The sequence below is a fragment of the Poecilia reticulata genome, chromosome 11 (genome assembly GCF_904066995.2).
Source record: "Poecilia reticulata chromosome 11, P_reticulata-male-v2, whole genome shotgun sequence".
Lineage (NCBI taxonomy): Eukaryota > Metazoa > Chordata > Actinopteri > Cyprinodontiformes > Poeciliidae > Poecilia > Poecilia reticulata.
Window position 1 is genome coordinate 29,434,731 of NC_088840.1, and position 25,771 is coordinate 29,460,501.

The 25,771-nt window shown below is 54.1% G+C and overlaps 1 protein-coding gene across 11 annotated transcripts in view; it reads right to left on the minus strand.

Annotated features, from left to right (window-relative positions):
- The window catches only part of LOC103460343 (plectin), an 81,856-nt gene that overhangs the window by 22,997 nt on the left and 33,088 nt on the right, over positions 1–25,771 (minus strand). For 8 of the 11 annotated variants that reach the window (XM_081612177.1, XM_081612176.1, XM_081612178.1 and 5 more), the window contains 20 exons: positions 17,572–17,633; positions 13,887–13,976; positions 13,563–13,598; positions 12,496–12,573; positions 12,338–12,430; positions 10,344–10,510; positions 9,802–9,917; positions 9,624–9,730; positions 9,205–9,324; positions 9,035–9,130; positions 8,849–8,976; positions 8,079–8,172; positions 6,726–6,880; positions 6,179–6,602; positions 6,019–6,096; positions 5,783–5,944; positions 1,513–1,617; positions 1,348–1,443; positions 594–719; positions 51–203 (listed from right to left, as the gene is read on the minus strand). In XM_081612177.1, coding sequence (XP_081468303.1) covers positions 51–203; positions 594–719; positions 1,348–1,443; positions 1,513–1,617; positions 5,783–5,944; positions 6,019–6,096; positions 6,179–6,602; positions 6,726–6,880; positions 8,079–8,172; positions 8,849–8,976; positions 9,035–9,130; positions 9,205–9,324; positions 9,624–9,730; positions 9,802–9,917; positions 10,344–10,510; positions 12,338–12,430; positions 12,496–12,573; positions 13,563–13,598; positions 13,887–13,976; positions 17,572–17,633 — 2,486 coding nt within the window. Of the gene's footprint in view, positions 1–50; positions 204–593; positions 720–1,347; positions 1,444–1,512; positions 1,618–5,782; positions 5,945–6,018; positions 6,097–6,178; positions 6,603–6,725; positions 6,881–8,078; positions 8,173–8,848; positions 8,977–9,034; positions 9,131–9,204; positions 9,325–9,623; positions 9,731–9,801; positions 9,918–10,343; positions 10,511–12,337; positions 12,431–12,495; positions 12,574–13,562; positions 13,599–13,886; positions 13,977–17,571; positions 17,634–20,693; positions 20,836–25,771 lie in introns of those variants that run through there. The other 3 variants (XM_081612181.1, XM_081612184.1, XM_081612179.1) reach the window with 3 other exon arrangements.

Genomic DNA, 25,771 nt, shown 5'->3' on the forward strand with positions numbered 1-25,771 from the left:
CAGAACCGGGTCAGAGAACGGGTCAGACCCAGGACAGACGGGCTGCTCACCTCCATCTGCTTGAAGTCGCAGACGGCCTGGACCGGCAGCTTCCCCTTGGTGGCGCTGGCCGGGTTCCTGGGCTTTAACTGGACCACGGTCTTGGCCCGGCGCTTCAGACCCTCCAGGTGGGTTTGAAACTCGGCCAGCTGCTCCTTCTCGTCCTGGAACAGAAACGGGTCGGGATCCAGAACCAATACGCTGCTGAGGAGAACCGGTTCTGATCCAGTTAGAGAGCCGATATCCAATATGACTAATGCCATGATGGCCGATATTTATCAATATTATAGATTTTAGGGAGGCCTGAGATATCGGGTTGTTATGTGATGCAGCAGAGCATTATGGGAGTTTCACTGAAGCAGAGATGCAACAGTGACATCAGGAATACGATATCAGTACAATCGGGCGGTACCGACCACACTGACCGGCCCAACAGCCGCCCAGAGTGGACCCGACGTCCGGCAGCGAAAGAGTCATGAAGAACTCCAGAATAAAAGCATGAAACAGTAAAAATATGCTTGATTCTCAGATGGAGCTGAAGCCGATGAACTCACAGCAGCGTCCTGCAGCAGGTCCTCCAGCCGAGTCACCGTGACGGAGCGGTCGCAGGTGTACTTCCTCTTCATCACTTCCTGCATCTTCCTCATCCTCTCCTCAGCCTCCTTCACATCGGCGAAAAACTGCAGGAAGAGTTCAGAGCTGAAGGAGCAGTCTGACCTCAGGTTGACCTCAGTCTGACCTCAGGTTGACCTCAGTCTGACCTCAGTCTGACCTCAGTCTGACCTCAGTCTGACCTCAGTCTGACCTCAGGTTGACCTCAGGTTGACCTCAGTCTGACCTCAGCCTGACCTCAGTCTGACCTCAGTCTGACCTCAGGTTGACCTCAGTCTGACCTCAGTCTGACCTCAGCCTGACCTCAGTCTGACCTCAGTCTGACCTCAGTCTGACCTCAGCCTGACCTCAGTCTGACCTCAGTCTGACCTCAGGTTGACCTCAGTCTGACCTCAGCCTGACCTCAGGTTGACCTCAGTCTGACCTCAGTCTGACCTCAGTCTGACCTCAGGTTGACCTCAGTCTGACCTCAGCCTGACCTCAGTCTGACCTCAGTCTGACCTCAGGTTGACCTCAGTCTGACCTCAGTCTGACCTCAGTCTGACCTCAGTCTGACCTCAGTCTGACCTCAGGTTGACCTCAGTCTGACCTCAGCCTGACCTCAGTCTGACCTCAGGTTGACCTCAGTCTGACCTCAGGTTGACCTCAGGGTGACCTCAGTCTGACCTCAGCCTGACCTCAGGATGTCCAGCGTACCTGGAAGTAGGCGGTGTTCTCCTTCAGGTGCGTCTCGATGCAGCAGCAGAGCTGCAGCAACCAGCTCCACTGCGTTTGCAGCGCTGCAGTGAACGCCTGCAGAGGGAAACCGTGTTTCAGTTGATTTCTCTACATCGCCGCTCGCTCTGCTCCGCGGCGTCTCACCTCGATGGTCGGCCTGGCCGGGTGTCCGTCCCGCAGCAGCTTGTCTCCGGAGACCTGGACGCCGTTCACCTTCTTCTCCCGCAGCTCCAGCTCTCGCATCAGGCCCTGCAGCAGAAAACAGCCGGGTTCTTATGGCTGTGGCGCCACATGGCGGGCGGCCAGCCGGACGCCCCGCAGGACACACGCAGGACGCCCCGCAGGACACACGCAGGACGCCCCGCGGCCTGCAGGACGCCCCGCAGGACACACGCAGGACGCCCCCGCGGCCCGCAGGACGCCCCGCAAGACACACGCAGGACGCCCCACGGCCTGCAGGACGCCCCCGCGGCCCGCAGGACGCCCCGCAAGACACACGCAGGACGCCCCACGGCCCGCAGGACGCCCCGCAAGACACACGCAGGACGCCCCACGGCCCGCAGGACGCCCCGCAAGACACACGCAGGACGCCCCACGGCCTGCAGGACGCCCCCGCGGCCCGCAGGACGCCCCGCAAGACACACGCAGGACGCCCCACGGCCCGCAGGACGCCCCGCAAGACACACGCAGGACGCCCCACGGCCTGCAGGACGCCCCCGCGGCCCGCAGGACGCCCCGCAAGACACACGCAGGACACACGCAGGACGCCCCACGGCCCGCAGGACGCCCCGCAAGACACACGCAGGACGCCCCACGGCCCGCAGGACGCCCCGCAGGACACAGGCAGGACGCCCCACGGCCTGCAGGACGCCCCCGCCGCCCGCAGGACGCCCCGCAAGACACACGCAGGACGCCCCACGGCCTGCAGGACGCCCCCGCGGCCCGCAGGACGCCCCGCAAGACACACGCAGGACGCCCCACGGCCCGCAGGACGCCCCGCAAGACACACGCAGGACGCCCCACGGCCCGCAGGACGCCCCGCAAGACACACGCAGGACGCCCCACGGCCTGCAGGACGCCCCCGCGGCCCGCAGGACGCCCCGCAAGACACACGCAGGACGCCCCACGGCCCGCAGGACGCCCCGCAAGACACACGCAGGACGCCCCACGGCCCGCAGGACGCCCCGCAAGACACACGCAGGACGCCCCACGGCCTGCAGGACGCCCCCGCGGCCCGCAGGACGCCCCGCAAGACACACGCAGGACGCCCCACGGCCTGCAGGACGCCCCCGCGGCCCGCAGGACGCCCCGCAAGACACACGCAGGACACACGCAGGACGCCCCACGGCCCGCAGGACGCCCCGCAAGACACACGCAGGACGCCCCACGGCCCGCAGGACGCCCCGCAAGACACACGCAGGACGCCCCACGGCCCGCAGGACGCCCCGCAAGACACACGCAGGACGCCCCACGGCCTGCAGGACGCCCCGCGGCCCGCAGGACGCCACGCAGGACACACGCAGGACGCCCCACGGCCCGCAGGACGCCCCGCAAGACACACGCAGGACGCCCCACGGCCTGCAGGACGCCCCCGCGGCCCGCAGGACGCCACGCAGGACACACGCAGGACGCCCCACGGCCCGCAGGACGCCCGGCAGGACACACACAGGACGCCCCGCGGCCCGCAGGACACCCCGCAAGACACACGCAGGACGCCCCATGGCCCGCAGGACGCCCCCGCAGGATGCCCCCGCAGGACGCCCCGCGACGCAGGACGCCCCGCAGGATGCCCCCGCAGGACGCCCCCGCAGGACGCCCGGCAGGACGCCCCGCAACGCAGGACGCCCCGCGGCCTGCAGGACGCACACGCAGGACGCCCCGCGGCCCGCAGGACGCCTGGCAGGACACACGCAGGACACCCCGCGACGCAGGACACCTGGCAGGACACACGCAGGACGCCCCATGGCCCGCAGGACGCCCCCGCAGGACGCCCCCGGAGGACGCCCGGCAGGACACACGCAGGACGCCCCACGGCCTGCAGGACGCCCCCGCGGCCCGCAGGACGCCACGCAGGACACACGCAGGACGCCCCACGGCCCGCAGGACGCCCCGCAGGACACACGCAGGACGCAACGCAGGACACACGCAGGACGCCCCGCGGCCCGCAGGACGCCCCGCAGGACACACGCAGGACGCCCCACGGCCTGCAGGACGCCCCCGCGGCCCGCAGGACGCCCCGCAAGACACACGCAGGACGCCCCACGGCCCGCAGGACGCCCCGCAAGACACACGCAGGACGCCCCACGGCCTGCAGGACGCCCCCGCGGCCCGCAGGACGCCCCGCAAGACACACGCAGGACGCCCCACGGCCCGCAGGACGCCCCGCAAGACACACGCAGGACGCCCCACGGCCTGCAGGACGCCCCCGCGGCCCGCAGGACGCCCCGCAAGACACACGCAGGACACACGCAGGACGCCCCACGGCCCGCAGGACGCCCCGCAAGACACACGCAGGACGCCCCACGGCCCGCAGGACGCCCCGCAAGACACACGCAGGACGCCCCACGGCCCGCAGGACGCCCCGCAAGACACACGCAGGACGCCCCACGGCCTGCAGGACGCCCCCGCGGCCCGCAGGACGCCACGCAGGACACACGCAGGACGCCCCACGGCCCGCAGGACGCCCCGCAAGACACACGCAGGACGCCCCACGGCCTGCAGGACGCCCCCGCGGCCCGCAGGACGCCACGCAGGACACACGCAGGACGCCCCACGGCCCGCAGGACGCCCGGCAGGACACACACAGGACGCCCCGCGGCCCGCAGGACACCCCGCAAGACGCACGCAGGACGCCCCATGGCCCGCAGGACGCCCCCGCAGGATGCCCCCGCAGGACGCCCCGCGACGCAGGACGCCCCGCAGGATGCCCCCGCAGGACGCCCCCGCAGGACGCCCGGCAGGACGCCCCGCAACGCAGGACGCCCCGCGGCCTGCAGGACGCACACGCAGGACGCCCCGCGGCCCGCAGGACGCCTGGCAGGACACACGCAGGACACCCCGCGACGCAGGACACCTGGCAGGACACACGCAGGACGCCCCATGGCCCGCAGGACGCCCCCGCAGGACGCCCCCGGAGGACGCCCGGCAGGACACACGCAGGACGCCCCACGGCCCGCAGGACGCCCCGCAAGACACACGCAGGACGCCCCACGGCCTGCAGGACGCCCCCGCGGCCCGCAGGACGCCACGCAGGACACACGCAGGACGCCCCACGGCCCGCAGGACACCCGGCAGGACACACACAGGACGCCCCGCGGCCCGCAGGACACCCCGCAAGACACACGCAGGACGCCCCATGGCCCGCAGGACGCCCCCGCAGGATGCCCCCGCAGGACGCCCCGCGACGCAGGACGCCCCGCAGGATGCCCCCGCAGGACGCCCCCGCAGGACGCCCGGCAGGACGCCCCGCAACGCAGGACGCCCCGCGGCCTGCAGGACGCACACGCAGGACGCCCCGCGGCCCGCAGGACGCCTGGCAGGACACACGCAGGACACCCCGCGACGCAGGACACCTGGCAGGACACACGCAGGACGCCCCATGGCCCGCAGGACGCCCCCGCAGGACGCCCCCGGAGGACGCCCGGCAGGACACACGCAGGAAGCCCCGCGGCCTGCAGGACGGCCCGCAGGACGCCCCGCGGCCTGCAGGACGGCCTGCAGGACGGCCCGCAGGACACACGCAGGACGCCCCATGGCCCGCAGGACGCCCCCGCAGGACACACGCCGGACGCCCCGCGACGCAGGACGCCCTGCGGCCTGCAGGACGCCACAGAACCCGCTGGACGCCTCGCAGGACGCCCCCGCAGGACACACGCAGGACGCCCCGCGGCCCGCAGGACGCCTGGCAGGACACACGCAGGACGCCCCGCGACGCAGGACGCCCTGCGGCCCGCAGGACGCCACAGAACCCGCTGGACGCCTCGCAGGACACACGCAGGACGCCCCGCGACGCAGGACGCCCTGCGGCCCGCAGGACGCCACAGAACCCGCTGGACGCCTCGCAGGACGCCGCAGGACGCCCCCGCAGGACACACGCAGGACGCCCCGCGGCCCGCAGGACGCCACAGAACCCGCTGGACGCCTCGCAGGACGCCGCAGGACGCTACGTAGCCCACAGGACTCCTCAGAACCCGCTGGACGCCTCACAGGACGCCTCACAGGACGCCTCACAGGACGCCTCACAGGACGCCGCAGGACGCCCCCGCAGGACACACGCAGGACGCCCCGCGGCCCGCAGGACGCCACAGAACCCGCTGGACGCCTCACAGGACGCCGCAGGACGCTACGTAGCCCACAGGACGCCACAGAACCCGCAGGATGCCCCGCAGGACGGCCGTAGGCGCCAAACGCTTACCGAGTAGCTTTCCTTCTTGGAAGCCATGTTGGAGTTCTTGTCGCTCCAGTCGTAGTTCACCTCTTCCTCCTCCTTCTCGTTCAGCCACATCAGCTCCTTAGTGGCTGCGCTGACGAAGGCGTGCAGCTCCACCAGGTGGCGCAGGCGAGCCTTAGAGGCGCTCTGCAGAGAGGAAGAGGATTTGTGATGGTGGAAACGCGGGGAGGCCGACGGGAAGAGCTCGTTGTGTTGCTCACCAGCAGCTTTCCGTACTGCAGCTCCAGTTTTCCCAGATATTCCCGGTACGCAGCCTTACTGGCCGGAGAAATCTGACCCTGCAGAGTCACAAACAACGAGATGAAGACCTATCCTCCTCTTCCTCACCATCAACCTTCAGGAGGTTTCTGTCCGCCGTACCTCGTCGGCCTTCGCCCTCTCGATCTTGGAGCGAAACTCCTCCACGGACTGGTGCAGGCCCCGGTGGCTGCCCAGCTGCGTCTCCACGTTGGGCAGGTCGGAGCCCCACTCGCCCTCCTCCACCCGCCGCTGGTTGTCCTCCACCCAACCCAGCAGGTCCAGCACGTAGCGCAGCGTGACCTCGTCCAGCTCCGGACGCACCCTGGAGGACTGCAGGGGTGGACCGACCTGGGAGTGGACCTGAACCGGGATCTGGGTCATGGGGATCTGGGCCATGGGGATCTGGGTCATGGGGATCTGGGTCATGGGGATCTGGGCCATGGGGATCTGGGTCATGGGGATCTGGGCTGTGGTCACGCCTGACTTCAGCCGCAGGTTGTACTCACTGCGGACGTTTACCAGCCTCTCATGGAGACGATAGACTCTAAAAGAGCCCAGAAATGATCACATCAACATCTTGAAGGGAGGATTTCAGTAAAACTCTGGATCGTCTGGCCGCCGGAGCAACGCAGGACGAAGTGCTGCAGCCTTCAGAAACACCATTTACCTGCGATACATCTGTTCGGCCTGCAGATGGCGTCCATCTTTCAGCAGCTGTACGTCGTTGAAGAGCAGGCGGATCATTCCCTCTGCCTTCTCCAGGTCTGCCTCCACCTCTGCTGTGTGCTGAGCCGGTTTCCCAGAACTCATCATCCTCACATCCTGCAGCAAACAGGAAGTTCAGCAACACGCTTCACACCGTGGGACGGAAAACTCAACCTGATTCTCCACACTGGAAAACACTGACTGCTGAGGACGACTCCACACAACCACCTCTTAAACTCGCCTGATCCTTTAGACGGCTGGTTGGTGAAAACAATAAATTCAATAATCTTTTAAACCGAACGTCTGATTGGTTTATGGAGTTAATTTGTTTCACAATTATTAAACAATCATGTCAAACAAAAACAGAGTTGTGATCAAAACCTTTGGATTTAAAAAAAAAAAATTGTTTCAAATTGTACTAATTATTTTTTTAAAACAAAAAAAATTCTTAAAAACTTTTTTTCATAAAAATATTTTTTTTACAAAACAAAAAAATGTTTAAAGTGTTTTTAAAATTGAAATCACAAATTTTTGTTTGAAACTTTTATTTTTGCATATCAGAATTTTTTGGTTGAGTCTAAGTTTTTTTTGAAGCTCCTGTTTTTTGGTTGAACTTTATTTGCTTGGGAATCTCACATGAACATCCGGGGCGGGGCTTAAGGACGAGCAACGTGTTCTGATTGGTTAGCGCTGACTAAAGCGGATGACTCTCAGAACTGTGTCCCGAACTGCAGGGCTCCGGTGGCGGGACACAGAATGTGAAGGTCAGTAATCTTTACAACATTACACCGTTTAGCAGCTACTAAAGTGTCCACCTGGTTTCAAAGAAGAAATCTTACACAAATTATGACGTATTTAGTCTGCCGCGATCCCCGGTAGCATATTGTGCTAGCTAATGTTAGCACTGGGTAACGTTCATAAACTAGGCTTGTGTGATATTCGCCTGTCTTCATGTTGAATTCGTTAACCAGCGAACCTGTGGCATTAAGCGTGGAAAATACCAGATATACCTGCAGGAAATGTGTTAAACTGTGTGGGAAACTGCAAATGTGTAAAATGAACCATTTTCAGTTTATATGTTTATACGTATTAAGACAAATAGAAAAAGTTTCATGCAGAAAAAACTTTTTGTTACTTTAAAATGGTTTAATTTGACCCGCAACATAACAGGAGGGTTAATCAAACATAATTAGTTTTTATTTTAAGTACAAATTTACAATTTTATCTGAATGACCAAATTTACAAATATGTATATTAATTACTGTGACCCTCTGCTGCCCCCTGCAGCACCAACGCGGCATTACAACATGCTCACCGTCTGCAGCAGCGTCTCCACCTGGTTGAGCTGCTCCTCACACACCCCCGACTCCATCTGGACCTTACTGACCATCCTCTGGAGTCGCTCCAGCCTGCAGCGAGGAGAGAGGTCAGAGGTCAACATGCATGAGAGAAAAGGAGGCGGCAGAGGAGTGGGCACTCACTGCGTCCTCCTCTGCAGCACATAGTGGTGGCCCTGATGCAGGAAAGCCATGATGTGAGTCTAAACGGAGAGCGGCCGAAGCCACAGGGCTGGAAGCGCCGCCCCATGTGACCGGGAAACGTTTATGTTTTCTCCATAGCGATGAGACGGAGTCATGTGCTTCCTTTAATTTCATGTTTTACTTCCAAACCAGCAGGACAAACAGTGTTTGATGTGTTTGGACTCATCAGGAGATGAGTCACGATCCGGCGCCGCGTGACGCATCGCGGCGGGACCATGTGACGCATCGCAGAGGTCCGGCGCTGCGTGATGCATCGCAGAGGTCCGGCGCCGCGTGGCGCATCGCAGAGGTCCGGCGCCGCGTGACGCTGCGTGGCGGGACCATGTGACGCATCGCAGCGGTCCGGCGCCGAGTGGCGCATCGCGGCGGGACCATGTGACGCATCGCAGCGGTCCGGCGCCGAGTGGCGCATCGCGGCGGGACCATGTGACGCATCGCAGCGGTCCGGCGCCGAGTGGCGCATCGCGGCGGGACCATGTGACGCATCACAGCGGTCCGGCGTTGACCGTGTTGCTTGCAGCATGTGGCTCTGCGTTGTGCTCACCTCTCGAACTCGGTCCGGAGGAGCCGCTCTCGCTCCAGGATGCCCACATGCAGACGCCCCCAGTCCTTCTCCACATCCAGCGGGTGGTAGCCCGGAGGAACCTTCACCAGGCCGGCCTGCACGGCGCCCTGCGGACGGAAACGCCGTGAGTCCGGGTCGCTCCATCGGGGGAACCGGGAAACTCACCTCCAACGACTTGAAGATGAGTTTGGAGCGGTTCTTGTCCGCCTCTTTGGCCGGCAGCTCGGTTTCCTTGAACTTGAGGAACTGGCGCCAGAGAACCTGAGGAGGAAACGCAGACGTCAGTTCATCCTCCGCCTCCTCATCCTCAGGGTGAAGGTGGGCGACGCGGCAACCTCGGTCTCCTCGTAGCCGCTGGGGAACTTCCTGTCCTGGAAGACCAGGATGTGGTGGCGGATCCACTGCAGCAGCACGGCCACCATCTCGTAGTACTGCTGCCAGCGCAGCTGCAGCTCCTGCAGGACGGGATGCACACCGCTTTTCACTCATTCATCACTCAGTCATCACTTCATCACTCAGTCACCACTTCATCACTCAGTCACCACTTCATCACTCATTCATCACTCAGTCATCACTTCATCACTCCTTCATCACCACTTCATCACTCAGCGCAGAGACGGGAAGACCAGAACTAGGACCGGTTCTGGATCCAGAACACGAGGCCCAGATGCTGGCAGCTAAACATCAGGCTCTGTTTCACCAGGCCGGCAGGACGCACTGATCAGAACCGGATCAGAACCGGATCAGAACTCACGTTGGCCGTGACGCCGTCCTGGATGTCCGGGACGCGCGGCATGGCGTCGTACAGCGAGGAGACGTACGTGATGATGGACTTCTCGTCGGGGTGGGGAACGTCCACATCTGGACAGGAACAGGGAGCAGTGAGACCCTGCCGGACCCAAACCCTGGGTTCTGGTTCTGGTTCTGCTCACCTTCTGGGTCCAGCAGCCTGGTGACCCCCAGCTCCCGCTCAGCCACGCTGAAGGCCTGCTCCAGGTTGTCCAGGTTGGTCTGCCGGAACACCTGGTGCATGTCGACGAGGCTGGGCCTGCACACACAGGCGCCACACCGGGTCAGAACCCGCCCAGCCTGACCCGGAAACCAGGAGGAACCGGCTAAGGCTCTGCAGGTTCAACCGGGTCAGAACCAGACGATCCGAGCTGCAGCTGGCTGGGTTTTCGTTTTGGAAACCCAGAGATCCAGTCGGGAAACGAAGCGGATAAAACATTTATGATCACTTTAATCCCAAGTTTACAATGTTTGGATTAAAGTTCTGGTTCCTGTTCGCCACCAGGGGGTTTAATCTGAGGTGCAGCTTAAACCTGACGCTAACAACAGCGTTGCCATGGTGACGCCGTTTCCACGGCGACGACGCAGAGGGAAAACCAGCAGGTCCAGTGAACCCGGCATCTACGTTCAGTTCAGAACCTCGACCAGAACCCTGGCCTCGGACCGGGTCTGGACCGGGTCTCACCTGTGCCTGTGTATGACGGCGTTGAGCAGCCGGCCGTCCCTCCAGCTGGTGGTGAAGTTGTCGCAGCGCAGCCCCTGGTGGCCCTCCACCATGCGCTGGGCCCACAGCAGCAGGCGCTCCTTGGCCGTCATGTCGGCCGACTGGCCGTTCACCTGGATGTCCGAGATCTGGGGAGACCATCAGCACACGGTCAGAACCAGCTGTGGACCAGAACTCCTGCTGTGAGTTGAGATAACCACGCCACGTTTCAGGTCACGACTTCCAGATAACCAGTTTTGAGAATCGGCCATTTTTTTTCCTGGCGGTGATTTTGTATCGGTCCTGGCCGCTGGTCAGCAGTGAGCCTCCGGTTAGCGCTGTGTGCTAGCTGCTAGCTGCTAGCTGAGGATTCAGCTGCTCCGCATGCTTTGGATATAATTATTAGTTTTTGCTGTTTTTGTCTCGGGGAACAGAAATGATCCAGTTCGGTGACGTTAGCTAACTCCTTCATTATGCCGAGTTTCTGTAAAACGGCTCAGAACAGCAGAAACGAGGAATTCAGCCTGAAGCTCTGAGGTTCTGCTGTCTACGACCAGAAGTGAAGGATTTCCATGGAGTTAAAGCTTCAGACGCTCATTTTAAATCTGCAGTTTGAGGTTCTGCCTCCAGCTTCATCTGGATGTCAGTTATTTATGATCCGACCTTCCCAGAACTCATGACGCCCATAAATCTGGCCTGGCTGCGCTGTGATGCATCAGAACCAAACAGAACCTGGAAGTGTGAGAATGCGGGCTTTGTTTTCCACGCTGCAGCGTTTAATGCGCCCGCAGGCAGCCGCTAATGGCTGCTGGACCGAGAGACGGGAAAGTTTTATTGGTGCTGGGAGGAAAACTCTGAGTCACACGGAGGAGGAGAATCCCAACGGAACATTTCACAGAACAAAAACAACTTTCTGGGGTTTTCCAGGACTCAGCCTCTGGAACCAGTTTAATCCCAGAACCTTGGAGAGTTTAATCTGGATTATTCCTGCAATGAACATCTAAAGCTCCCAGTTTGGGTCTAATTGCAGCTTCAAAACATTTTCATCCTTCAGTTTCTTTCACAAACTGCTGGAACCTGCAGAGACTTTCTGTTTGCAGAGATCCGGGAAAGTCGAGGCGACTGGGATTATTCCCCGCAGGCGGATTATCTGCTGCTGCAGCCGCTCTCAACCGGCTTCATGGCTGAGTCAGAGCACAACTAATCATTTTATTTCTAGAACAGGAAGGGTGGAGCCTGACTGGAGCTGCGGGTCGACACCAGAACCGGCGCTTCCTCCAGGCAGGAAGCAGCGTAGAAACCGGAGTTCAGACTCAGGGAAACGGAGTTTTTTCACTTCCAGCACACAGAAAATGGGATGAAATGTAGAAACAGTTTGGGAGTCTGGTCCATGTCTGGTCCTGCGAGGAGAAAAGCAGGAAACCAAACGAGTCAGCGGAGCTGAGCTGCTTCGCCCTCAACGCCGCAGGAGGTTGGAACCTCCGCCATCACCTGCAGCCTCTCGGCGAAGCAGGAAAACACCGTCAGCAGGTTTTCCATCAGCACAGGAAACGGCTCCTCGGTCACCAGGAGCCAGAGGAGAGCGAAGGGCGGCTGAACGGTCATCACCAGGGAAACGCAACAAACTTAAAAACACCGGAGCTCAAGCTGAGCATTTCATCACAAACTGAACGTTTCAAGGAACATAAACATCCTTCACACCTTCATCTGCACCACCTCAGGTTACCTGATCAGGTCCAGATCAGATCAGTGTGCAGTCCTTCTTCTTCTGCTGTGTGTTTATTGTCCATCTACATGTTCTCCTTATTGCAGTGTGTGTGTGTTGGGGGGTTACCGTCTTATTTCTATGTTTCTATGTTGAACTGCACATTGGAGGCTGACGAGACGATTCAGAGTGAATCCTGTGGCATCGATCTTTGACAGTAAAGTTCCTTTGACTTGACGGATCTGGAGTTTAAAAGTTGTGAATCTGGTACCTGGAAGTGAAGGATGATGGTCCATATGAGGCCCAGGGTCAGCTTGGGGTTTCCATCTGCAATGTCATCATTTCTGATGTTGACCAGTTTGACCTGAAAAGGGGGCAGAGGTCAGGGTCAGGGAGACGAGGGCGCCGTCCGTCCAGAATGTCCCTCACCTGTCTGTGCTTGAGGAAGTCCAGAGCGATCTGGACGTTCTGCAGCTTGTGGAAGCGCATTCGGCCCTTCTCCCGCGGCTGCAAGAGACCACAGAGGACAGACGCGCTTAGACCAAACTCCATGGTGCAGGGCTAGCTACGCTAACAGCTATGCTAGTCATGGTGCTGGAGGTCAGAGGTGAAACTGCATGTTTGTGGTCAGATCTGACCCAGAGATGCGTCACAGATGATGTCTGCAGGTGACAGCATGAAGATGGGTGACTAACATTCCCAGTGATCCGTCCGTAACGGAAAAACGTTCCCTGTTTCAGCAGCTCTGTCAGATTCCAGGAGCTGCAAACCGAATGATGATGATGATAATCTGACATCATCATCATTATGGGTTGAGATGTCTGTGGTTGGACTGGTTTCTCTACATCCTGTAAAAATGGACCATCGGCTGAACTTCGCCGCCTCTTTCAGGCACAATCTGACGCTAAACTGAGATTATTTGGTTTTTTCAACAGAACTTTAATTTCTCTTTTCTTGGGAATTAAAAATCTCAGAATGGTGCCAGCAGCTGTTTTTAATTTAGTCAAAGTGAGAAAGGAAGAAACGACTTTCAACAAAATCATCTGTTAAATGAACATTGTCACTGAGCTCAAAAGCACAAAATAATTATTATACGTGTAAACATAAAATACCTTTTGATGAGAAAGGAATAAATTATGGTTATTTTGTAAAACTAAAGACATGAATAAATATACAGTGAAAATATTAATCGCATCGTTTCTGAATATTTAATTTAAACTGCTGGTCATTTTTCTGTTGGATTAAAATCAGCAGCAGACATTTTAAATTAGCATCAATATTTCTCACTGAATCTTTTAGTTCTGCTCGTTTTATTTCTGATTTGATCTTCTGAGTCGACCTTTGACCCTCTGACATGATGCTGCCATCGCCAGTGATCAGAGGACGGTGAGGATGGGGGTTTGTGGTGACGGCCAACATGCAACGACCGGCAGGCTGCCACCTGGTGGTGGCGCATGCCACGCCCGCCTCCCACCTGCAGTCCAGGCGCCACTCACCAACCGCACGCTCCTCACAACGTCGCGCTCCCTCGGCTACAGCCGGAGCGTCGCGAGACAGGAAGGCAGAGGGCAGAGGTCAGAGGTCAGGGGAAGCAGACAGCAGTTAGAAGAAAGGAAAGAAAAAGGCTCAAAGACAGAGAAGTGCAGAACGGTTACAAGATGGAAGCCAGAAATGAAATTAGTGTTTCAACGTGAGCTCAGCCTCAGCAGGACCTGAACAGATCTACAAGTCATGCAGACGTGGAGACAGGGCCGCTGCTGACCGGGGGCCACCAGGGGGACAGAGACTCAGAGAGGACAGGGACACCGGGGGACACTCACCAACGTCTCTCCAGACAGGACCTCCAGCAGGGAGATCAGGTTGTGTCCGTCCCTCAGGTCTTCATAGAGGTCAGTGACGTGGCGCTGGGCCTGCAACAAAACATCTGGCAGGTCAGTCTCCTGTTATTACCCTGTTATTAGCTAACCTGGTTATTACCCTGTTATTAGCTAACCTGGTTACTAATCTGTTATTAGCTAACCTGGTTATTACCCTGTTATTAGCTAACCTGGTTATTACCCTGTTATTAGCTAACCTGGTTATTACCCTGTTATTAGCTAACCTGGTTACTAATCTGTTATTAGCTAACCTGGTTACTAATCTGTTATTAGCTAACCTGGTTATTACCCTGTTATTAGCTAACCTGGTTATTACCCTGTTATTAGCTAACCTGGTTATTACCCTGTTATTAGCTAACCTGGTTATTACCCTGTTATTAGCTAACCTGGTTACTAATCTGTTATTAGCTAACCTGGTTATTACCCTGTTATTAGCTAACCTGGTTATTACCCTGTTATTAGCTAACCTGGTTACTAATCTGTTATTAGCTAACCTGGTTATTACCCTGTTATTAGCTAACCTGGTTATTACCCTGTTATTAGCTAACCTGGTTATTGACCTGTTATTAGCTAACCTGGTTATTAACCTGTTATTAGCTAACCTGTTTATTACCCTGTTATTAGCTAACCTGGTTATTACCCTGTTATTAGCTAACCTGGTTACTAATCTGTTATTAGCTAACCTGGTTATTACCCTGTTATTAGCTAACCTGGTTATTAATCTGTTATTAGCTAACCTGGTTATTAACCAGTTATTAACCCGTTATTAACAGTCTCATCAGTTCCAAACATGGTCCAACAGCACACTGACAGCTATTGGCTCAAATATATTCATACAGCCTCAACTGCTGATCAATAAAAATAGAAATTAGATTCCAACTAGACGACGGTTATTTGTCTAGTTGGTTGAATTTGTTAATCACTCAGACATGAAGGAACTAATGTCACAAAAAGCAAATCAAACTAAATATAATTCAAACTGTAAGAGTTTTAATAGACTCAGATTAAACCACAGCTCTACGTCTGACTCCAGGAATGAAGAAACTAAGATTTTCATGCTTTCATTCACGGTTCAGCTTCTCATCTCCAGCGGATAAATTCAACAAAACTGCAGAAAATTCTCCTGAAGATGTTAGACAGCAGGAAAAGAGGGAGGTTAGGCGGGTCAGGGAGAGGCAGACATGCAGGCAGGAGCGACCGGGTCCTACCTCAGCCTTCCAGTGCTGATGGGAAGGAGGGATGGAGGAGGACAGGAGGAAGGAGAGAGGATGGAGAGAACAAACAGTTTGCTGTGAGAAGATGGAGAACCTCATGGAAATGATAAAGTGCAGACAGTGTTTCCGTTCCAGATCTGCCTTAAAACTTCAGGAAGAGTCCGAGATGTGAGCCGCCTGCCGTGTTTCGTCCTGCTGCAGGCGAAACCTCCTCACCAAACTTTACTGCACATGTTTTCCACAACAAAAAACTGAGAATATTTAAATTCTGCTGATTTTTTCCACTGGAGAATCCAGAAGAAACGTTGGAGCTTAGAGCTGACAAAACTTTTCCATGAATCCGTCAACTGGACATTTTCCAAAGGTTTTCCTTTCTGAGCCTCCAAGACATGTTGGAAGGGCAAAGTGTGCCGCGCGGGCTCACACACACACACACACACACACACACACACACACACACACACACACACACACACACACACACACACACACACACACACACACACACACACACGCTCACACACGCTCACACACGCACACACACACGCTCACACACACGCTCACACACACACACACACACACACACACACACACACACACAGACACACACACATACACACACCAGGGCAGATGAAACTGTGGTGTTTTAACAGGCCCGTTTGGGCCCGATAGCAGATTAGCCTCGCTGTAACGTCGGCGCTTCCTGTTCCTGTTTAGCGTTTGTCCAAATGCAAAGAAACAAGACGAGACGGAGAAATGGAACGAGTGGTTCTGGCCCGGATCCTAAAGCGGATCCAGGTGGGAACGGGCCGCATGCAGAGACACCCGGCTGGTCTGGACTTCATTGTGAGCCTCTTGGCGTTGCCTCAGCATGTTGCCTCTTGATGTAGCCTCTTGGCGTTGCCTCAGCACGTTGCCTCTTGAAGTTGCCTCAGCATGTTGCCTTTTGGCGTTGCCTCAGCACGTTGCCTCAGCATGTTGCCTCTTGACGTTGCTTCTGCTTTATCTCTAAAGTTGACCTCAGCGCGGATCGCGCTCCTCCTCTCACTCAGACTGGACACAGGCTGACCTGATGGATATTTACATCAACTTCCTGTGAGGAATCACGATTCTGTGCAGAAATCACGGTAGGAGTCTAAACCCGGCCTGTTAGCTCTGGCTGAGCAGCTCTATGTGAACCACAGGAATAACTTGAAGTCGCCTTCAGAGGAGTTGAGGAGCGGTGAGAATGATTTATCTTTGTGAACTAAGGATCATGCAGCGTTTCCATCTCACCTCCCTGCCCAGCGTGTGGCGCTGTCTGCCCTGTAAAGTTCATGTCTGTGTTCCTGGTTGGTCGGAGCGTTAGCAGCTAACGAACCAGCGCTAACCTCATCATGCAGGTTCAGGTGAGGAGCTTTAGCTTCTCCTCGTGGTCACGCATCACGCTGGTTTTATATTGTTCTATTATTATTTTTCCGGTTACACGATGCATCAAACCATATCAGATGCTAATAGCTAATGCGCGCGGCCGCGAGGTGATCTGAGAAACTCGTCCCATAAACTCCAGCAACCAAAAGTTTCTGTGATTCTGATTAAAACTCAACAGACAGAAATGTCAGAGCTGCTAAAGCTACATTAGCTGCATTGAATTAAATCTCCTGTTTGTGGCTCATCTCTGCTCAGTGCAGCAGGTTTAACTCATCCTGCAGGGCCGGTCCAAGGCTGATGGGGCCTGGGGCAGAATCTGACTGAGGGGCCCCATCAGCAGCTCTAACAGCTTCTGTGTTGGATTTAATCTGGGAGACGAGGAGGAGATTAACTGGCCAACCGAAAAACCATCAGTTATAATCCAGATTACCAATTTATATTTGTGAACAAACAGCTCAAACTCAAAGATTAAACTCAGCATCAGACTGTTGCTATGGTAACCATACATATTGTTCTTTGAACTTTTAGTAAACGTGCCAGCTAGTTAAAATCTTATATTTAAATGTTAAACCATTTAAAATCTTTTAATTTATGACAAAACCACTAAATCAAATTCAGCAGCATTGATCATCTCAATAAATAAATGTTACATTTATGTATCTGTTAAAATATCAGCATTTATGGCCCCTGAAGCCCTGAGGGCCCCATGGAGCCGCTGAGTTAATCTGGATTAAACAGAAGTGCAAATAATTTAAATTAATTTTAACTGTGTTTTTTGATTTGTTGTTTAGACTAGTTGTGGGTTTAGATATCATTTCATTGGAGATGCTTTCCATAAATTACCCAGTAATGTTTTACATTTCCTGTCAACTTAACATCTTTAATATAAAAACACTTGGACCGACCGCCGGGCCGATTCCTGGGGAACCCTGGATTAAGAACCCTGAGAAACGATTCTGTCCCAAAATCTGTCAGATTATTTCATGAGAGCCGGATCGTCTTACCTTCATCAGGTGTTTGTTGACCCACTTAGTGAAGGTCTTCTTCTGGACCCGGTCCCGTTCATCTGTGGAAACACCAGTCACAGAATCAGTTCAGTCCCTTATTGCTGCTCAAGGCGACGAGGTTCGCAGCAGGTTAACATCATAAAGAGAAGATCCAACCGAACCGACCAGTTCAGCAACAGATGGTGTTGTAGTCACGACCACCTAACCTGAGGCCGGCGCCCCGCGCTACGTGACGCAATAAAATATGAAATATGATCAATCTGAGCAGCTGAAAGATCCACATTCCCATAAAAACACCTAGATATTAAATGCTTAGAGTTGGAATAAATTATAATTTATAATTATCATCTCTGTGTCACAATCTGCAGAGGTCTCATGTCGCCCCTAACAAGATAACGCCCTGGGTGGTTGCTCATAGGGCCCCTGTCAGAAACCGTTATTCAGAGGGTAGACCCTGACTGCTGTCACCGTCTCCTCCTGCATGAAACCAGGTGGCGAAAATAATCAGAGCCATGCGCTCTGTGTGATCTTACGTTCTTGGATTTTATTTATTCGATGATTAAATAAATATATATATTTAATAAAATAGAATAATAATAGCTACTGCAGTGAACCAGAGCATTACAACAAAGAACGGCTCTCAGTGAGACTCCAGTCCTGTCGTTTACAGTGAAGATCCGTTCAGAAGAATCGGATCGTTCGTGAGTCACATCACATATTACAGACTTTGTCACAGCATCGTCGCACATGTGCAGCACGTCTGTCAACAACAAGCGCAGGAAGTGGCGGCATTTATCATCGCAAACGCAACATGTCCGTGTACAGCTAGCTTAGCTAGCATCACCTCACAGAGCGCAACTTTCTCTGAGCTGCTTTTCTAAGTGACAACAAAAGTTGGACGTAGTCCCACCGTCTGAAAGCGAAACGCTGCTTAATTCACATGTCGTCATGATTTCCTATGATTTACGTAGGAAACTTTATTACCGACGATTAGACGGACGTCTTCTCCCGCTCCGAGACAAACTGCCATGTCTCAGAGCGAGTTAGAGGGGGGCGGCGGAAACACAAACACGTCATCAGTAAGTCGCTTTATTGCTTGGAGTTTAATCGGTATGTTTTACATCCAGTGAAAACAAAGACGTTAAATAAACTGGACAATATGCTGACAATTTAATGATATTTTTACAGTTGTGGTCTTGAAATAAAATCCTAGTCCTCAATGACCGAGACCAAAACCTAGTGCTACAACACCAGCAACAGAATCTCAGTCCATTTGACATCGGATCAGACAGAACTGCAGAGCGCTTGTTAAAACCCAAAGCTGATCCATCCATCCATCCATCCATCCATCCATCCATCCAATCCGGGGTCGGGTCGCGGGGGCAGCAGCCTCAGGAGGTCCAGACTTCCCTCCCAGCCTCTTCCAGCTCCTCCAGGAACCCCAAGGCGTTCCCAGGCCATAGAGAGACATCGTCCCTCCAGCGTGTCCTGGGTCGTCCCAACTGAGGCAGGACGACCCCCCTGACCCGGAGAAGGCACTCTACCCTTTTCCGGCTCAAGACCATGGCCTCGGATTTGGAGGCACTGAGCCTCATCCCGGCCGCTTCACACTCGGCTGCGAACCGCTCCAGTGAGAGCAGATCACGATCCGATGAAGCCAACAGGACCACATCATCCGCAAAAAGCAGAGATGTGATCCTAAGGCCACCAAAACGGATCAACACCTCGATCAGAACGCTGGTTCTGATCGGGGTGTTGACTTTTAATTATCACAAGAAATAAAACCACAGAACCACAAAACAGTCTTCCCACGGCCCCATGGCACAAATCTGAGAAATTAACAGAAAATTTGAAAATTTATGTGTGTGTGTGTGTGTGTGTGTGTGTGTGAGCCTGTGTGTGTGTGTGTGAGCCTGTGTGTGTGTGTGTGTGTGTGTGTGTGTGTGTGTGTGTGTGTGAGCCTGTGTGTGTGTGTGTGTGTGTGTGTGTGTGTGTGTGAGCCTGTGTGTGTGTGAGCCTGTGTGTGTGTGTGTGAGCCTGTGTGTGTGTGTCAGCCTGTGTGTGTGTGTGTGTGTGTGTGAGCCTGTGTGTGTGTGTGCCTGTGTGTGTGTGAGCCTGTGTGTGTGTGTGTGTGTGTGTGTGTGTGTGTGTGTGTGTGTGTGTGTGTGTGTGTGTGCCTGTGTGTGTGTGTGTGTGTGTGTGTGTGTGTGTGAGCCTGTGTGTGTGTGTGTGTGTGTGTGTGTGTGTGTGTGTGTGTGAGCCTGTGTGTGTGAGCCTGTGTGTGTGTGTGTGTGTGTGTGTGTGTGTAGGTGTGTGTGTGTGAGCCTGTGTGTGTGTGTGTGAGCCTGTGTGTGTGTGTGTGTGTAGGTGTGTGTGTGTGTGTGTGTGTGACCGTGTGTGTGTGTGTGTGAGCCTGTGTGTGTGTGTGTGTGTGTGTGTGTGTGTGTGTGTGTGTGTGTGTGTGTGTGTGTGTGAGCCTGTGTGTGTGTGTGTGTGTGTAGGTGTGTGTGTGTGGTGATGGAAACGTGTCCCACCCTGCAGCTCGTTTCTCCTGCAGCCATGCAGCAGCAGCTGCACTCAGTTTCCTCCTGGTCTCCATCAGATGATGGTCAGATTACAGGAAGCAGAAGTAATCAGAGGGAACCGAGCAACGACTCGTGGCGCCGACGCCCAGCCCGACCCGACCCGACCCGGTTCAGGCTGGCACCACGCCGATGACTCACTGACACGCTCACAACTTTCTAAACACAGAAGTGATGAAGCTGAGAAACAGGAACAATCGTCAGTCTGAACGATTCCCTGCTGAGAGGCTGAGAAACATCCAGAACCACAGAGAACCACCAGTCAGTCCAGTTCGACCCGGTAAAGTCTGAATGTGGTCGGAACCACCGGAGGAAACGTCTCATCGTCGCTTTTCTGCTTCAGCAGTTAAATTCCTCTGTTCGGGTCAGAACTTCTCTCCTGAGGCAGAAACACATTTTCCTGTCAGGAAAACAGAGGAGCCTTCATGACACACAGAGGGTGAGTCTGGGCAGGTGAAGCCTCTGACCCCAGCAGAACCAGAACCAGAACCAGAGCAGCAGGCCGACCCTGCAGCTGGAAGCAGAAAGTATTCCCACCTTTCCTGTGGTCGGTGGCCCGCAGCATGCCGTGGTAGAACGGCTCCTCTACAAAGACGCCATCGCTGCCATCTGACGAGCCGCTCCAGAACCGGGCCTCCATGGTTCTGATCCACTGGGCCCGGCAGAGCAGCAGCTTACTGATCCAGACTCTCAGCTCCTCTCCCTGCAGGCCTGCTGCTGCGCAGCACAGCCTGGCATTGGCCCCGCCCACCGGAACCGCCCCTGTTGGCCCCGCCCACCGGAACCGCCCCTGTTGGCCCCGCCCACCGGAACCTCCCCTGTTGGCCCCGCCCACCAGGCCGAGCCAGGTGCCCCGAGGAAACAGAAAATGAGTTTAAAGAATGAAAGTTGGAACAATAATAAAACACGTTTTGGGTCATAATGTTTGACAGATGAACCTACATTTATCTCGCTACGTTTTCACATTTTATTCTCTAAGAAAATAAAATCTGATTTTATGTTATTTATATTCTTGAGATCAAGTTTTATGAATTAAATTTTTTCTTTTTCTGTGTTTGACAGATTCTGTTTCACACTTCTGAGGGCGGGACGATGTGGAGTGCAGTTCCTATTGGTCAGTGTGTTAACAGCGAGCGTTCCTATTGGTCGATGTGTTAACAGCGAGCGTTCCTATTGGTTGGTGTGTTAACAGCGAGCGTTCCTATTGGTCGATGTGTTAACAGCGAGCGTTCCTATTGGTTGGTGTGGTAACAGCGAGCGTTCCTATTGGTCGATGTGCTAACAGCGAGCGTTCCTATTGGTTGGTGTGCTAACAGCGAGCGTTCCTATTGGTCGATGTGCTAACAGCGAGCGTTCCTATTGGTTGGTGTGTTAACAGCGAGCGTTCCTATTGGTCGGTGTGCTAACAGCGAGCGTTCCTATTGGTCGGTGTGTTAACAGCGAGCGTTCCTATTGGTCAGTGTGTTAACAGTGAGCGTTCCTATTGGTTGGTGTGTTAACAGCGAGCGTTCCTATTGGTCAGTGTGCTAACAGTGAGCGTTCCTATTGGTCGGTGTGTTAACAGCGAGCGTTCCTATTGGTTGGTGTGCTAACAGCGAGCGTTCCTATTGGTCGATGTGCTAACAGCGAGCGTTCCTATTGGTCGATGTGTTAACAGCGAGCGTTCCTATTGGTTGGTGTGTTAACAGCGAGCGTTTTTATTGGTCGGTTTGGACAGAAAGTTACGAAGTTCAGTTTGTTTTAATATCAGACCAGATTCTCTCGGACCGGTCAGACGGTTCTGGAACCATTGGGTCATGAAGGCTCCCATGCAAACTGGGCTCATAACCAGAACCATCAGCCAGAAGCAGAACCGTGGAGCAGCAGATGTTTGGGATTCCTGCAGAGTGAAGCGACATGTCGGAACCTGAGCGCTTCATCAGGTAAACATTCCTCAGCGGAACGCCGCGTCTTTGACCAGAACCACTGGGCCCGGCTGTGGAACCATCGGAGAAATGGAAACGTCTCCTGGTTTCATCAGGTTCTGCTGAATAATCAAAGATCCAGAACTGAAAGGTTATTTCTGAGTCAGTGCCGAGCTCAACGTGTTTCTGATGATTTATGGGTCCAGATTCCAGCGCCGCCCCGAAGCTGCTTTGGGCTGGAGCAGCAAGGAATGCTGGGTAATACCATCTGGATCGCACATGATGGAGGGAGGAATGAGAGGAATGAGTGTCTGCAGGGCATTCGGGGAAACTCCCAGGCTGAGGGGGCGGAGCCTGGCTCCACCTGCAGGCTGAGGGGGCGGAGCCTGGCTCCACCTGCAGGCTGAGGGGGCGGAGCCTGGCTCCACCTGCAGGCTGAGGGGGCGGAGCCTGGCTCCACCTGCAGGCTGAGGGGGCGGAGCCTGGCTCCACCTGCAGGCTGATTTAATATTGTTTTTGTGAAAAGCAGCTCTGTGTGGAAGCTGATTGGCTGACTGGATCAGAGGAGGCGGGGTCTGAAGATGGAGAGACTGTAGGAATGGCAGCCATCTTGAAATCTGCTGTGTTTCCAGTGAACAATAAACCGAGTGATGATGATGATGATGATGATGATGATGATCTGACCTTCATCACACAGTTCAGTGCAGCAAGTGGTGAAACATCAGCATCACAACAGAACCGGTTCTGCCCAGGGCGGGTCCACCGGGCTCCGATTTAAAGATGGTGGCAGGAACCGCAGAATATTACTGATGATCCTGGGAGACAGTTAGACATCCAACCATCATCCAACCATACAACCATCTAACCAACCATCCATCATCCAACAAACCATCCAACCAACAAACCATCCATCCATCATCCAACAAACCATCCAACCAACAAACCATCCATCATCCATCCATCATCCAACAAACCATCCAACCAACCATCATCCAACAAACCATCCATCATCCAACCATCCATCATCCAACAAACCATCCATCATCCATCCATCCATCCATCATCCAACAAACCATACAACCATCTAACAAACCATCCATCATCCATCCATCCATCCATCCATCCAACCAACCAACAAACCATCCAACCATCCATCCATCCATCCATCATCCAACAAACCATCCAACCAACCATCATCCAACAAACCATCCAACCAACAAACCATCCATCATCCATCCATCATCCATCCATCATCCATCCATCATCCAACAAACCATCCAACCAACAAACCATCCATCATCCATCCATCCATCCATCATCCAACAAACCATCCAACCAACAAACCATCCATCATCCATCCATCCATCCATCCATCCATCCATCCAACCAACCAACAAACCAACCAACCAACAAACCATCCATCATCCATCCATCCAACCATCATCCAACAAACCCTCCAACCAACAAACCACCCATCATCCATCCATCATCCATCCATCCAACCATCATCCAACCATACAACCATCATCCAACAAACCATCCAACCAACAAACCATCCATCATCCAACAAACCATCCAACCAACAAACCATCCATCATCCATCCATCCAACCATCATCCAACAAACCCTCCAACCAACAAACCATCCATCATCCAACCATACAACCATCATCCAACAAACCATCCAACCAACAAACCATCCATCATCCATCCATCCAACCATACAACCAACCATCCATCCATCCATCCAACCAACAAACCATCCATCTAACCATCCATCCATCCCTCATCCAACCATCATCCAACCATACAACCAACCATCCATCCATCCATCATCCAACCAACAAACTAACCGTCCAACCAACCATCCATCATCCAACAAACCATCCAACCAACCAACAAACCACCCATCCATCCAACAAACCATCCAACCAACAAACCATCCATCATCCATCCATCCATCATCCAACAAACCATCCAACCAACCATCATCCATCCATCCAACCATCATCCAACCATACAACCATCCATCCATCCATCATCCAACCAACCATCCATCCAACCAACAAACCATCCAACCAACCATCATCCATCCATCCATCCATCCATCATCCAACCATCCATTCATCCAACCAACAAACCATCCAACCATCCATCCATCATCCATCCATCCATCCATCATCCAACAAACCAACAAACTAACCGTCCAACCAACCATCCATCATCCAACAAACCCTCCAACCAACAAACCATCCATCATCCATCCATCATCCATCCATCCAACCATCAACCAACCATACAACCATCATCCAACAAACCATCCAACCAACAAACCATCCATCAACCAACAAACCAGACAACCAACAAACCATCCATCATCCAACCAACCAACCATCATCCAACAAACCCTCCAACCAAAAAACCATCCATCATCCATCCATCCAACTATCATCCAACCATACAACCATCATCCAACAAACCATCCAACCAACAAACCATCCATCATCCATCCATCCAACCATACAACCAACCATCCATCCATCCATCCAACCAACAAACCGTCCATCCAACCATCATCCATCCATCCAACCATCATCCAACCATACAACCAACCATCCATCCATCCATCCAACCAACAAACCATCCATCCAACAAACCATCCAACCAACAAACCATCCATCATCCATCCATCCATCATCCAACAAACCATCCAACCAACCATCATCCATCCATCCAACCATCATCCAACCATACAACCATCCATCCATCCATCATCCAACCAACCATCCATCCAACCAACAAACCATCCAACCAACCATCATCCATCCATCCATCCATCCATCATCCAACCATCCATTCATCCAACCAACAAACCATCCAACCATCCATCCATCATCCATCCATCCATCCATCATCCAACCAACCAACCAACAAACCATCCAACCATCCATCCATCATCCATCCATCCATCCATCATCCAACCAACCAACCAACAAACCAACCAACCATCCATCCATCATCCATCCAACAAACCATCCATCCATCATCCAACCATCCATTCATCCAACCAACAAACCATCCATCCATCCATCCATCATCCATCCAACCAACCATCCATCCATCATCCATCCAACAAACCATCCAATCAACCAACAAACCAACCATCCATCCAACAAACCATCCAACCAACAAACCATCCATCATCCATCCATCCATCATCCAACAAACCATCCAACCAACCATCATCCATCCATCCAACCATCATCCAACCATACAACCATCCATCCATCCATCATCCAACCAACCATCCATCCAACCAACAAACCATCCAACCAACCATCATCCATCCATCCATCCATCCATCATCCAACCATCCATTCATCCAACCAACAAACCATCCAACCATCCATCCATCATCCATCCATCCATCCATCATCCAACCATCCATTCATCCAACCAACAAACCAACCAACCATCCATCCATCATCCATCCAACAAACCATCCATCCATCGATCTTCTAACCTAGCGGTTCTCAACGTGGGCGGTACCGCCCCCCAGGGGGCGTTCAGAGGACTGCAGGGGGCGCTGGCGGACATTTTTACCAAAGGGCGGCGCTGGGTTGCCTTTGGGGGGCGTTTGGTCGAAGGTAAACTTTACACCTTAAATGCACAACAATACCAGTTTAGACTTTGAGCAACTTGGTAAAACTGT